The sequence below is a fragment of the Odontesthes bonariensis genome, chromosome 9, assembly GCF_027942865.1.
Source record: "Odontesthes bonariensis isolate fOdoBon6 chromosome 9, fOdoBon6.hap1, whole genome shotgun sequence".
Classification (NCBI taxonomy): Eukaryota; Metazoa; Chordata; class Actinopteri; order Atheriniformes; family Atherinopsidae; genus Odontesthes; species Odontesthes bonariensis.
This window is the reverse complement of record NC_134514.1, coordinates 11,907,135-11,922,289: the sequence shown is the minus strand read 5'-3', so window position 1 is coordinate 11,922,289 and position 15,155 is coordinate 11,907,135. Positions and strand designations below refer to the sequence as shown.

The following is a 15,155-nucleotide window of genomic DNA, read 5'->3' as shown; positions in this document are numbered from 1 at the left end:
AATAAGCATTACACATATCCAGCAGGCTATAACACTAAAATAAGTTATGGTATGGATTTTTTCCTAGTGAACATACAGATGGCTTTAACAACCTTGACTTTGCAAAGGCCTTAAAAATAAAGAAAAATTTAAAAAATGATAAACAAGACATCTGTGTAATGCCATCTTTAAATGAGCTCCAGTCTGGTCATGAATGGTTAAAGAAATTAGTACAATAAGAAACTACATAAAGTGTGTCATGAGTTGTCATAATGGGTACCATGAAGGATAGTGCCTTTGAACTTGGGTGGATCTAAGCAGCTAAGCATCATGTTTTGTTTTGCCAACAGAAAGTCTGTGTGCCAGCAAAAGCAAATAATTAATCCTTATATTAACACACAGGGAAGTAATTCATGTTTCTTTTGTTCAACTGTCCATTGAGTTTAATTAATGTTTTCTTTAACCCAGTCCTATTATATGCTGCATTTGTATGCTGCTGTTATCTACATGAAATGTAGTTAAAGATAACGAAAAAACATGACCCGAGGCGGTGAATATTTGACGTGTAGTTCTCTGTGTCGCCTTTAGAGGGCGTTCTCTCTGTTCAGTGGACGTTGGCACGCACGTACGTTGGCTCCGAGGGTGTGGACGTCCTACAGTACTCAATTTACTGAGACAACTAGCTGTAACTATACACCGTAAACCGCGGCTAATAACTTCTTCTCTTACTACGTTACATTGCAAAGGGTGGATAAAAAAGGTAGGTTTATTACTATGGATACAAACATTGTCGATGAAGGAGCTTAGACCATTAAATAGTGATTTTGAGGGGATTCATCAGTCAGTCAGCGTAAAATTAGAGAAGTGGAGACAGCCCGCGACGTCAGGATTGTTGGTTAGCTTGCTAGCAGAGACCTGCTTGCGTCTCATTTTGCCTGCTGCATCAGTGTGCTGGATTTATGAGGAGCTAGTGGAGGCTTTTTTGTTAAATACAACGTAATGAATACAACCCATGGCGCTGCCAGGAGCTGACAAATTGGCTACTAAACTTTTAGCTTTTTCCACCTTTCTGTGTTAGCTAGATAGCAGTGCAGCTAGTCAAGCTGCTGTTACAGTGAGTTCATAACAGTGGATTTATTATTGTCACAACAAATTGTTGCGGTCTTAACAATGGGCAGATCCCATTAAAAGTAAACTAAGCACTGTAAATCTTTTCTTTCTTGAATTGTTATTTTAATTAGGCTATTTCAAAAGTGAGCTCCCAGTTATTTGCTAGTGTCTTGCTGCTCTTCAACATTGCCACAATAAGCTGTTCTTACTAAAGCTTTGCATTTATGTTTTTATGTGGCCAAGAACTACATGATTGTTTATACTGTGAAAATATGAAGTTATTCCCGCTGCTTGCTCTGTGTGTACATTTTGACTTAAGATGCTGTGTAATAGATTGATTAGATCATATCTCAATTAGGCTATTTGTTTTGTAATTTTCATGGTAATGTAACAAGTCAGAGCTTCTGGGGGAAAAATGAAGTCGGGGGTGACATTTTCATGTATCTTGTTCTGTTTGACTTTCATTTTAATAGCCTACCTCATGAGACATGGCTACATTAGCAAAAAAGTAGTTATGTTTGACACATTTGCTTCATAAAAGATACTTCACTGAAGGTTTTGTAGATTAAAGAAAGGCTGAATTAAGACACCAGTTAGATCGTACAGGGTGTTTCGTCACAGCTGAGTTTTGATATGCAATAACTGCATATCCACCCAGTATTACAAAAAGGTGGATAACATTACTCAGCACTCCTTGTTCCTTGCTTTTTAATGTTTGAAGCTTTGTATGACACAATAAAAGCTGATCAGAATTAAAGCCACTCACAGAAAAGGGTTTAAAGAAGGCAATTTCACCTTTTCTTTTTGTCTCTTTTGTCTTTCAGTGTCCCCGCGCCCTTTAACTGTGGTCCTAGATGAGGGACTGATGCTGGTCAGGACTCGTCTCAGCCCCCCAGGTCACCTCTTTCATCAGTCGCAGTCTAGTTTTGAATCTGCTCGCACGGGTGAACCTTAGCTGAGGAAGAGTACACCAACAAAATGGATGATATCTTCACGCAGTGCCGTGAGGGCAATGCGGTGGCAGTTCGCTTGTGGCTAGATAATACAGAGAATGACCTTAATCAAGGGTGAGTTATAACCTCTTCCTGAGAAAACGTGTTCAAACACAAGGTAGCAGGGACAAAATGATATCATATTGACTCATAGCTGACTGTTTCTTTGTTAATCTGTGTTTTATTTGTTTGGTAAAATGATCACTTATCTGCACCCTTTCTCAGTACTGGCATCACACCCTTGGCTGGGATTGGGTCTTTTTTGCCAAAAAGTGCTTTCGCAGTGATCTTCATGAGACTTGCCACAGCATGAATTTACAATGCCAGAAAAAAGCAGATTGGAATCTCAAAGAAGCATGCTGTGTAGTTACTTACTTTGAATGATGCATTCTTAAACTCGGCCATCGATGCTGACTCAAAGCCCGCCTTTTCAGTCCCCAGTGAGCTCGTGGCCTGACACTGAACCCATTTCTTGTGGGCCCATGTTTATCTCCGGAATGCCAGCGGAATAATTCAAAACCATGATGTTGGACAGGAAGCGTGCTGCGATGGCACAGTTAGTCATGATTATAGTTGTTGCTGTAATTATTCAGTCTCCACGGACATTTAAAGAGCTCTGGACGAGGCCCTGGACAAATCTTTTTGTGTCATTCAGACATTCCTCTGAAACTGAAAGGGAGAGTCTCAGTGTGTGTTCAGTCTCTGCCGTTTGTGTGAGATTGGACAATAAATCAAGTGAGGTATATCACTCGAGTCCTCACAGAGTCGCAGTTATGTCATATCAGTCAAAACCCTTTGAGTCCCCTCTAGAGTAAAAACTATTTTAACAATTTTTAATTTTGTAATTTAAAAACTCACAACAAGCTGAAAAACACAACAAAACAGGAGCGGATGGTGAAAATATTGTCACACAGCAGAGGCTTCATGTGCAGGTTAGACATTTTTAAACAGTTTTATTTTGGAGATGATAGAAACCATAGATTTATTAACAAACTGATCATATTTCAGATTAAGCCACTGCTGGGTTCAGATGCCTTGGTCTGCAGTTATTTAGACATAACATGGATACGTTCAGATTAATGGAAACAGTCAGTACACCAAATGGCCGTCATCGTCACTCCTCAGCAACCCCTTCTTCTTCTTCTTTCATCCTCCTGACTCTGTTCAGTAAATCAGCTGGATGTTTCTGTCCAAGATTTAGACAACCGGTATTTGTTTTGAGAGCAAACAAAGAAAGAATGAAATGTCCTGTTTAATTATGTCCTTTGTGTATTTTGGAGCAGCTTGTCTTGTGTCTATTTTCCTCTCTGTTTCAGTACATTTTAGGGTGAGACTGTTGACTAATTGACCCCCACGCATGGAGTGCTTTTTATAGTGACGGCGAATCACTTGCCAAATACACTTTAAATCACTTTAAATACTTAGAGTTAAACAGAAAGATGCTTTTGTTCATTTGTGCCACCTCCCAATTCTATTTGTAATGCAGGCTGAAAACAATGATTTCTGTTTTTTTAATTAGGCTGAATTCTGTTCAGCAGCATTTAATTTTGCTAACTGCGGTTTTATAGAAAAAGCTGTGAAAGTCTAACGGTATTAAGAAATAGTTAGAACACAGATTATCTCACAGAATATACCAACTGCACTTCCTGTGGAATATTTTGAGTTGTTTGCTGTGTTTTGTCCTCAGTGTCTCTTTCTTGTGAGATTGATTGCGCTGAACCTCTGTGGACAAGCCTGCCCACATCTGCCGGGCCCATTAGCTGATTACATGTCAAGCTTCCTTTTCCGGTTGAATTATCTCCACCAGTTAGTGGAACACATTTATTTTTGTCCTTTTATTTTCTCTACAGTCGCTTTTATTGTTCCCTGTCTGTGTTTTAGGGAACCCACAATCCTCTGGCCTATCCGAACTATAATATTTTCTGTGCTCCCTGATGACACTGTGTTTACACTGATGTGACTCCCTGACTAAGAGTAGTTGTGGAATGCTGAATCTCCTTACAAGGAGTCAAACCTGGGCCTCAAGGGAACCATTTACCACCTACCAAAACTGGGAAAGAGGGGGGAGGAGATTATTATAGTGGGCAGGGCTGGAAGAGGCTGACCATCTTTGTGTGTATGTGAATCCAAATAGTGAACTTTTCAAAAGAGGAATGCACAGCTAAGTCATTGGAGCACACATCACTTTACCCTCCTCTTATATATTTCCGGTATTTGGCTCCCAGCGTTATCAGATGGCTCCACTCAATGCTTCCTCAAATCTTAGAGAGCATAATTTGCAAAATTTAGAACTTATCCGCCCAAATATTTGTTGTATAGTCAGCAACCCTGCTGGCTCAACATTTAGCTTCAAATGTAATTACAAGTTCCGGATCTGGGTTCAAAATTAAACTGGGGGATCAATTCAGGTCTGCACACAGTTAAATCGAGATGAGTTGACTGACAAATGTTATTAGAAATGTCATATATTTGCGAAAATGTCTGTTATACTTGTTCAGAGTAAATGTGGATGTCTTCAGATTCCTTTTTTCATTGCAACTTTCTACCAAAACCCAAAATGATTTGGCTCGTCTGATGTTTTATTATTGTCATTATTCTTTTTTTTTTTTTTTTTTATACTCATAGAACCAATCAACCCTAATGGATAATTAGGATATTAGCGGATATTTTTAAGAGAAAGTGTTCATTACACATGTAAAGATTTTTAAAACACGAAAAGTTGCTTCTGTCGTGTTTTATTTGGCAGCTCGTTCATGCTCGCACTATTTTCTTAGCGGTGGCGGAGTAATATCAACGAACATCCAGTACAAAATGTCAAAACACGACAGAAGCAACTTTTCGCAACGAAATTTGATATGGATTACCAGTGCACACCAGTAACCACTCCGGTGAGTTGATGATTTTGAAAACGGATGTTTATGGTGCTTTTACGGACCTTTTTGGACATGCATATGACTTGCCATTCTGAAGCAGGTTGAGATGAATCAAAATTAGGCAAATACCGGAGACAGCAGTAAACATCAAAAAAGCGGTGAGGGGGGTTCTAAAACATTGCAGACGACTCAGAAAAGAGGCTTAATGTTGAAAATACCGCAGTTCCCCTTTAATGTTGGGGATAAAACACACGTAATCTCTGAGTTCTGCACAGACAACCAAAGCATATAGACTCAGTAAAGGGATTAAATGTAACACCAACATGAAAACATAGTAGTTATCACACAATTACCATAAAGTAACCGTCTACATTCATAGTTTGTAGTATCTGGCCAGTGGAATATTCTTTGTCTATTTGACTATGGTGTTGTTTTCTGTATTGAAAAAATAGAAAAGGAAAAAAAAAAGTTTCTCTCATATTAAACCCTAAACTTAGTTGGGATCAGTTTCAAGCTCCAACAGTTCACTCAACAGAAAATTCAGCTTATTCAGTGTAAGAATGAGCTGCTTGTTCTGGTCTTGTGTCACAATTCTTTAGTTATTTTGACGTTAGTTAAGAATCTGCCACAGTCCCAGTTAATTAAACAATTTATCAAGAAAATAAGTAGCAAATGAACCAATGAGGATGCCAGCCAGCTGCAGTGCCAGATCAGTCCTCTTTCACTATCCTGCTCTCATCCCAATTCTTTATTCGTTTATTTTTCTTCTAATTCTTTTCACTCTTTAGATTTCTTTTTCCCCTGAGCTGACATTTGTCATTTGACCTGGCGCGGGTGTCAGCGCAGAGACATACAGGGTGCAGACAGGGGCTCTTCCTCTGGCTCTTCAGTCTGCCAAGCTGAGCTCTGCTGGCAGGTGGAAGTGCCTGAAATAAATTACCGCAGTCCGAATGGAGGGGGGTGAGCATTAGAAAATCCCGGCACTCAAGAGCCTCTGGTGCTGGCAGATGAAGTTAGCTTAAAGGGAAAATCCATCCTATATGAAAAGCCCTGCGACATAAATGCATATGGAAACCAGAGGGCTCAGCCTCTTTGTTGTGCAAGCAAGTAAAAACCACTAGCTTCGCTATTAATTCTCTGTTCCTTGAAAAATGGATTACTTGGTGTGTAATCTTATTTTCTTTTATTACATCCTTTCAAGTTAGACAGTTGCACATTAGACAGCAGAACTGTGTAATGTTTTCTGCACCTCATACAGATTTTATGGCTTTAAAATAGCTTTTAATTAATCACTTGCTCCCAAAATGTCTGGTTTTCCAAGGTTAAATCATTTTTTAAAGACCAAACCTGCTGAAAGTTAACGCTGCAAAAAGAAAAGCAGCAAACCGTGTTCATGTTTATAAATGAGTTTTACATTTATACAAAACTTTGTTTTAACCTGGGTTCTATTTTTCCCTTCAACTTGGGTGCAAATCACTGATGAAACAGCAGAAAACACGAATAACAATCAGTCAGTCACTATACAATAGACTCTTTTACTTTATCATGGACATTCCCCTCATCTTACCACAACATTGAAGCCGCTGAGCAGCTGCTGGTCATGGCATGTTCAGCGCTATTTCCCCCAAATGCAAGGGGAAACTGGGCCCAGGTTGAAAAACACTGACTCTTTCTTTAGGCAGTTGATTCACCATCGAAATAGCTGAAAATGAATGAACGAATAACTGATTGTTTCAGCTCAGATTTGCAACATTAAATATCGGATCTCATTTCTGTAGAGAGCCCACTGGGATTCTGTTTATTATGTGAATTCTTGCTCTCGAAGAACAACGAGTTAACATAACTTCACCTACTCCTGCTAAACAGACTAGTGTTGGGCTGAATGCTAACAAAATCCCAGAAGTGGGTTTGTGGGGAGTTTTTCTCTCTTGTGAAGGCTAATTAGTTTTTAGAATGTGGCTCTCTGGTCTGAGAGGAAATTGCCCTCTGAGTAGATCTGTTATGATGGCAGCAGGTCGCACAGATAGATGTCTGTTGTGGGACTGAGGGTCTCTGTGGGGCACTTGATCTGTTTTGAGTTGATCTCTGCAGGATGTGTGAATGCGGCCAGTGAACTGATGGTGGTGGGGGGGCAGAAAGTTCAAATTCCTGCAGATTCATAATACGCGCTCAGTTCTAAGGGCTTTTATTATGCTGTCTGCCCACTCCTGATGTCAGGACAAGTACATAACGTTTTTTTACAGGAGCATTGTACTGTGTTTTGGTGCTAGCACTGGGGCTTACTGCTGAATGAAAGGGGACAAAGATTGGAATATAGGATCAGTGCCATCCAGATGTTTTACTGGATGGGAAGGGGAGAAGATGAGGGAATGGAAAGAGTAGTGGGAGGAAACTTCACAACAGCGGAGGATGTGACCATGAGAACAGAGAAATGGAGAATGACAAACTCACACATGGCAGCTGAAGTCTGTGTCAGCACTGTTGAAGGAAGTCTCACTTGGCCTGACAAGGTCTGAGCGGATGCTCCCCCTTCCCCTCCACCCTTCAGTTTTTTCTTGATTGACTTGCTGTCACCCAGTTCCTCCTGTTTCTTAATCTCTACTCTTTATCTACTTGTCACTGAGGCAGCACATCAGTCTCTCTGTCCTGTAGTCGAGGCCTCTGTCACACATTGGTCAGTGTCAGTGAGACAAAGGAGTGATGAGTGCCAGAGGTCTATAAGCTGTTGTCTCAGTCTGGGTGTCATCAGCTCACTTTTTTAAAGGGAGAAAGTCCCGCTTAGCAGCTTTCCGTGCAGTTTTGCCCTGCTGTGCTGAATGCTTTTGTGAAAGCTGTGTGAAATGCGCCGCTCTTCTGTGACTGCAGAGATGACCACGGCTTCAGCCCCCTCCACTGGGCCTGCAGGGAGGGCCGCTCCAGTGTGGTGGACATGCTCATCATGAGAGGAGCACGCATCAACGTCATGAACCGGGGAGACGACACGCCTCTACACCTGGCTGCCAGCCATGGCCATCGGGATATTGTGGGAAAGGTAAAGTTCATGTAAACGCAGGGAAGCAGAGACACTGGAAAAGGTTCCTTCCACGTTCTTTTATGATAACGGTCACAAGTTTTCCTACCTCCCTGACATTAAAACTGCTCAATGTAGATATGTTTTCTCTCTCATTCTATTGTGATCCAACCAACTGTCATCACATTAAACTTTAATGTCACGGTCTGTACAATGCTAAACATAAAAAAGGTGACTGAGGAGTGACAGTAACATCACTTATTCAGACACAGCTGACTAATGATGGTATGTTTCAGCAAGTTTGCTTTATGAAAGCAGGATATTGTGAAACCTGAAATGGTGCAATCTGACCAGCATTTATACAACCCCAACTCTACAAAAGTTAGGATGCTGTGTAAAATGTAAATAAAAACAGATTGCAATGATTTATAAGTTTTATTCACAATAGAACACAGACATTGTGTGCATTTTTCCATTAATCACATCAAAGGGTGGTTTCAGCATTTAGCAAATATGTTTTGTTGGAAGTGTTATTCCTTGATAGAAATATAAAGATAATTTGTACGTCAACATTGCACAGAGAGCTGCGTACATAAAGTGAGACTTCAACCGCAGGGTGTCTGATTTTGAATAACTGCTAGGCAACTATTGAGTTTAATATTAGGCATGTCTCAATACCTCTGGTATGTGACCCCAGGCAAGAAAACCCAGCATAATTTTTCTTGGTAGCGTAAAGTTTTATCTCTGTATACAGCCCAAACAAGATATGACCAGTCTTACAGTGCTTTTAATCCATTGTTTCTTCTTCTTCTAGCTGATCCAGTGCAAAGCAGACACCAATGCAGCCAATGAACATGGAAACACTCCACTGCATTATGCCTGCTTCTGGGGCCAAGACCAGGTGGCTGAGGTTGGTGCGCCCTCTGGTGGTGATAGAGCGAATAACTGTTAAGTTTCATGTATAAGCGTTGCCCAGAGACATCTTTTTTTTGTTGTTTGTTTAGGACCTTGTGAATAATGGGGCTCAGGTTAGCATCTGTAACAAATATGGGGAAACTCCTCTGGACAAAGCCAAACCTCACCTTCGTGAACTCCTCAGAGGTGTCGCATCTGCTCTTTTTAACAGATTATTTCTACAGCGCAGTAACAGTTGTAACTGTTTCTGGGTTTTTTTGTTGCTCGGATTTGATTTTTTTCCTATTTCTCTACCATTTCAGAAAAGGCAGAGAAAATGGGACAGAGCTTGACTAAAATTCCCTTCAAGGACTCGTTCTGGAAAGGCACCACCAGAACTCGACCACGTGAGTCCCAACAACTCACAAACCGATTCATTGGCATGAAGAGAACATTGTTCCATCGCTTGTTTAGTCTGCTTGATGTTGGTCTAGATTAATAATGGATTTCTGTAGTCTGAGTGTCAACATGTCCCTTAATTTGGTCTCCATGTGTTTTAGGCAATGGCACGTTGAACAAACAGGCTGGCATCGACTTCAAACAGCTTTCTCTGCTCGCTAAAATAAATGAAAACTACTCTGGAGAGGTACTTCATATTCTTCATATTCTTTTCGTTGTGCTTTGTATTCAGGCTGATAATCAGTTAAGGTTAACTGTGGTTTACTTCAGTTTCTTTCTCTCTTTATTTTTTTTTATCTTTAGCTGTGGCAGGGCCGCTGGCAAGGAAATGAAATTGTTGTGAAGGTGCTAAAAGTTCGTGACTGGACTGGAAGGAAGAGCAGAGACTTCAATGAGGAGTATCCCAAACTCAGGTTATTATTAAATCCTGACCTTTCTGCAACTTTTATCATTTTTACTGTTGTGGTCATTCATGTGTCCGTGTGTGTTGTGTTGAACTGAACTCTATGTGTTGGATATTTTGAGGGGGGTGAATCACACACAAAATATCTGTTTATGTCAAATGCCGTGTGCGTTTGTCTCTTTTTCTTTTTTTTTTTTCTTTTTTTTCTGTCTCTCTCCGCTGTCCCTCCCTCTTTGGCCTCATCCCAGGATATTTTCCCACCCAAATGTCCTCCCCATGTTGGGAGCATGTCAGTCTCCTCCCGCCCCTCACCCCATCATCATCACACACTGGATGCCTTATGGCTCCCTGTACAACGTGCTGCATGAAGGCACCAGTGAGTACTTCCACTGTGGTCACAGAGTTCATACTCGTCACTCGTCAGTTTTTGCGATTTGCAGGAATTTGTGATTTTTCTTTTTCTTTTGCACCGAAGCGTTTGTCATTATGTTGCCATCGTCTTTTTTTCTACAGTGGCAATAACACTGTCATCTTGTTGTGTGCTTGAAGGCAGTTTGGCTTAAACCTGTTATTTCATGTAATTCATCCTACTGTCAGATTTTGTGGTGGACCAGACGCAAGCAGTCAAGTTTGCTCTGGACATTGCTTGTGGAATGGCCTTCTTACACACTCTTGAACCCATGATTCCTCGCCATTATCTCAACAGCAAGAGCGTAATGGTAAGAAGAACTTAATTGTGGCTTTCAGGATCATAGCCCGTCTACTTTTCAGGCATGAAAAAAAAGACTAAAAGGAAAAGAAACAGCCACCAAAAAAAAAAAAAGGTGACATTTCAGTGAATTTTCTTGTTTCCAAAGATCGATGAAGACATGACAGCAAGGATCAGCATGGCAGATGTCAAGTTCTCCTTCCAGTGTCCTGGCAGGATGTACTCGCCTGCATGGGTGGCCCCTGAGGGTAGGCATCACTCATACAGCACAGATCTAAACTGACAGCAGAAGCCACACAAGCCTGAGCGAGAATGATGGATGCGGGGATCTCTACTCTGTGGCAGAGCCAAATGCAATTTGAATCTGATTTCCCCTTGAGATAAAGTGAACTCTAAGCAAGTTACAAACATAAATTGATTATAGAATGTGAAAACAACCAGGGAAAGTTTGCAGCAGTTATGCAAACAATAACAGAAGTCCTCAGAAAAGCTTTAGAGTTTACAGATCAGGGTGAATGCATCACTGCCAGTTGCCATCAAAGCAACACCAATACAGTGTACGTATAATAAGGTTTACTAATTATATGGCACGAGTTCACACATATATTTAGGTTTAATGAGCCTAATGTGCGAGTTTGCATGTTCTCCCGGTGTATGCGTGGGTTGTCTCCTACAATGTATAAAAGAATAACTGAGAACTGCTGTCCCGAGCAGCTGAGTGTCCAAAACCTTGCTGCACATTAGTCTCAGGCTTTCCACATTTCCTGTCAATCTTCACCGTGCCTTCCATTACAGGCAAAAGGCTCAACCATAATAAATCGAATGTATACATTAAAGGGATACATTTCCATTACAGTTGATGGATGAAATATGACTTTGTGGCTACTGCACCACTTCGGGATTGTAGAAAGGAGGATGAGATTTTATTTTGAGCACTGAGGACGATGTGGTGTGTCCCACACGTACCTCCAGACAAATCGGAGCTAATAAACTACAGCATGTGTTGAATTTATAGCCTGACAGAGGGAAGTGTTGTTGAAGTAAGCCTGCTTAAGAGGTGGAAAAAATTAATTGTTTATCTGGTTTCCCTCCTGTGATTTACAAAGAGAATTTAGCCAAATTTTCCATTTCTAATCCTTTCCATCTGTAGCCTTATAACTGCGTTTGTGATGTAAATCACAGCCTATCGGAGTTCTTCACTTTATCTCCACGGTGGAAATTTAGTTTCCATAGCAACATACACTACAGCAGCTATGTCACAGGATTTTACTGTCTTAAACGAATAAGACAAGAGATAAAATGACACAAACAAGTTAAAAGAATAAAGCAGTACCATCAGGGAGTTATTATTATTATTATATTTTAATGGTATAGTTCTCTAGTTGTCAGTGGATGAATATGTGCCTGCTCACATAAACTAATTGTTTTAGTGGATGCATAATGTGAAGTTGGTGAAGTTGGTTTGATATTGGACAGATATTCACAATATCGTATAAAAAACTTTTCTAGACTAGACTTACTAGACTCTAGAGCTAGACTTAAATAAACATGCAGGTGCTGTCAGAACACTCTGTTCTACTTAAAGTCCTTTAGCAGTGAGGGAAGTGGCACGATGCACGTTGTTTAGCTCCCTGCATAACCATTGCTTGCTTCTCTTGGGTTCCCAGCACTGCAGAAGAAGCCCGACGAGATCAACCGTCGCTCAGCTGACATGTGGAGCTTTGCTATCCTGCTGTGGGAGTTGGTGACCAGAGAAGTGCCGTTTGCTGACCTGTCCAACATGGAGATAGGCATGAAGGTCTGCAAGACTAATGCTTAATAGATTCCATTTACATTTCCAAATGCATGTAAATGTAGATGAACTAATTAAATGGCCATAGCTTTCAGGGGAAAGCTTGTTAAACCTATTACGTTAATGCATTCGGTGTCTTTTTATTTTGTGATTTAGGTTGCCTTGGAGGGTTTGAGGCCCACTATCCCCCCTGGCATCTCACCACACATTTGCAAGCTCATGAAGATATGCATGAACGAAGACCCAGCTAAAAGGCCCAAATTTGACATGATCGTGCCAATTCTGGAGAAAATGCAGGACAAGTGAAAAACCTCCCTAGCCCCCCTTTATTGAACCAACTGAATTCCCGGATCTCTTCCCCCAGACGTGACTCTGGTATGGTGGTGTGGTGCTTACCAGTATTGCCTTAAACACATCCTCTACTACTGCATTCAGTGCTATTGTAGCTTCTGCTTCTGAGATGAATATGGCGGCAGTCACTACTTTTGTATTGTTTTTTTGTCAATGTGATCTGAAGTTTATATTATTACCTATTACTGTCTTTGCTACTGAACCGCTGATACTGTCTTCAGAGGAGTTACCATTGACTGTTCAGCTTCTAAGCTGTTATCATGTGGACTGACTACAATCTTCTCCAGATAACCTGTGGAGGTCAGCGTGACGCTCTTCTGGTTTGAACCGGTGGATGTAAGGCTTTATTTTATCCCGAGTGGGCTCTCTTTCAAGAAATCGTCCTTTAAGATAACTGCTGTCTTAAAATGGTGGCTCACGATGAAATAAACAACAGATTAACCCGGAGCTTGTCTGTGGGAAAAGGTTAATGTTTGTTGTTTTAGTGGCAACAAAGTGTACGCAATGAGCAAGCATGTCAATTGTCAAAAGTTAGTGTGTAACCTAATTATTAAAACTTAATTTAAATGAGTGATACCCTTGGAATGTTGTGCCACTTGGCTTGGCTGCGTAGTGGTGATGAGCTTGGCCTTTCTTGAGCATTTCTTACCCGACAGTATCCTGAACAACCTGCAAACCATTTATAACTGGCCACACAAGCCTTTTCTTTCTTTGGGGCCGTGAAACTGTGTTGAGCATTTCTGGGAATATTATGTTTCAAATGCATTGAAAGATTGTTGAGACTCGTAATTGTATTAATGTAATCAAAGTCACGGCTCGCATTTTCATTTAGTCTCACTTTTCTCTCGGTTTTTCTCATCTTCTTCATTTGGAACGTTGAACAAAAAGTACAGTCGGCCTCTGTTGAGATGTGAAATGTGTGCGTTTATATGGAGTGTTGTTTTCATGCTGAATACAGGAAATCTGTTTTCCAGATTTTAATGCCTTGCATTCTTTATTATGTTGGCAACGAGTGCTCCTATTCACACTGTAATATATCTCTGTTCACAGGTACAGCTCATTTTGTTGTTAGAGGGAACTTCGTGCTCCTATTTTTTTTTTTTTTTATCGTTCAGAAACAGCTGCCACCGCCGGGACATTACGAGGTGGAATTTACTTCCTGTAAACTGTTATTTCTTCTCATCCTCTGTGTGACATCTGGCTACCAATCACATGGGTTGTTTCCTTTATCTACATCCATTCTGTGCCTTCACCAGCTTGCTTGTTTGTGCCGAATCACATGGTTGAAGCCAAATTCAAGAATGACTTATACAAATGTATGTATTTATATATAAGTGTATATTAAAAATGAAACATATGGACAACTTGATGGTGTCATTTGTTGTGGGACTTTCAATTTCCAATTGATTGAATTTATTGGATGTATTCAAAACATCTACCATATGTTGATTAGAAATTTGTGATCTTTTTATGGGATTTGAGTTATGCTTTAATGGCGAAATGATGAACAGAATGTTCATGAGCTGTTGGTAGAGAAATATGAAGGAATTTCTCTTAATTTATTTTGAGCTTTTCTATGGTCCTGCAGTTACTGAGTATCATGCACCAATGGCTGCATTGAGCTCCCTGTGGACTCTTGTCTGAAAGGGTTCGTGGATACTATTCATGTAAGGTTTCCTCAAAAAAAAAAATTAACTCTCATCACAATACAATTACAGCTACAATTAGTCGTGCTTTTCCAAAAGAGCAAAAAATGTTTGAGCATTGTTTTTGTTCAAGTTCAACCATGGCTTTTGCCATTTAACTATTTTATCATTCATGAATAAATGTGTGTATTTTGGTTTACTTATAAACGTACCTTTCTAAATTAATCAGAGAAAATCTACTTTGAGGCTAACTTTAGATGCATGGGTATTTCCTTTATACATTTATACATCTCATTTTATCAAATAGTCTGGTACAACTGTATGACTCCCTATTCAGATGGCTTAGAAATGTAAATGATTAACATGCTTTTTTTTTTTATCAGTTTAGACATTAGGAATCATTTGTCAGCCTTGTAAACTCTTTAGCTGGTAAACCACCGCTTCTTACTATACAATAAGCTACAGTGGTGATTGTTTACTTTCCAATAAACCATCAAGTTTGAACCATCAACCAAAGTTTGTTGGTTGTCTGTTGTAACTGGGCAATATTATGAGCTCCTCAAAGAGTAAAACCTTGTTTTACTCTTTGAGGAGTAAAAGTCCTCAAAGAGTAAAACAAGGTTATACAAGGTTATACTGTAAAGTCTTTACTCTTGTTTAAAGACTTTACAGTATATTTATCATAAGTTATACTCCATGTATACAATGGAGCTGAAATGATAAAATTCAACTGATCTATATAGAATAGAATAGAATGCCCTCTATTGTCATTATACAATGTACAACGAAATTGGAGAGCTTCTCCTGTGCCCAGTGCAAAACAATTAAAGTAAAAACAAGTTAAAAAAAAGGTGCAGATGTGTACAATAATAATATAATAATAAATATTTAAAGAGTATTTATTACATAATGAATATATACATAAAAACATATATAT

The 15,155-nt window shown here is 39.9% G+C and overlaps 1 protein-coding gene across 1 annotated transcript; it reads left to right on the top strand.

Moving 5' to 3' along the window:
- The first annotated feature begins 626 nt into the window (after window positions 1-626).
- LOC142388163 (scaffold protein ILK) lies at window positions 627-13,936 on the top strand. Its single transcript, XM_075473131.1, has 13 exons — window positions 627-739; window positions 1,914-2,156; window positions 7,820-7,985; window positions 8,779-8,874; window positions 8,969-9,065; window positions 9,182-9,265; window positions 9,419-9,504; window positions 9,621-9,730; window positions 9,969-10,096; window positions 10,318-10,439; window positions 10,578-10,677; window positions 12,097-12,227; window positions 12,378-13,936. Exons 2-13 carry the CDS (start codon window positions 2,068-2,070, stop codon window positions 12,525-12,527), a joined length of 1,359 nt encoding a protein of 452 aa, XP_075329246.1. The 5' UTR covers window positions 627-739; window positions 1,914-2,067; the 3' UTR covers window positions 12,528-13,936.
- The last annotated feature ends 1,219 nt before the right edge of the window (window positions 13,937-15,155 follow it).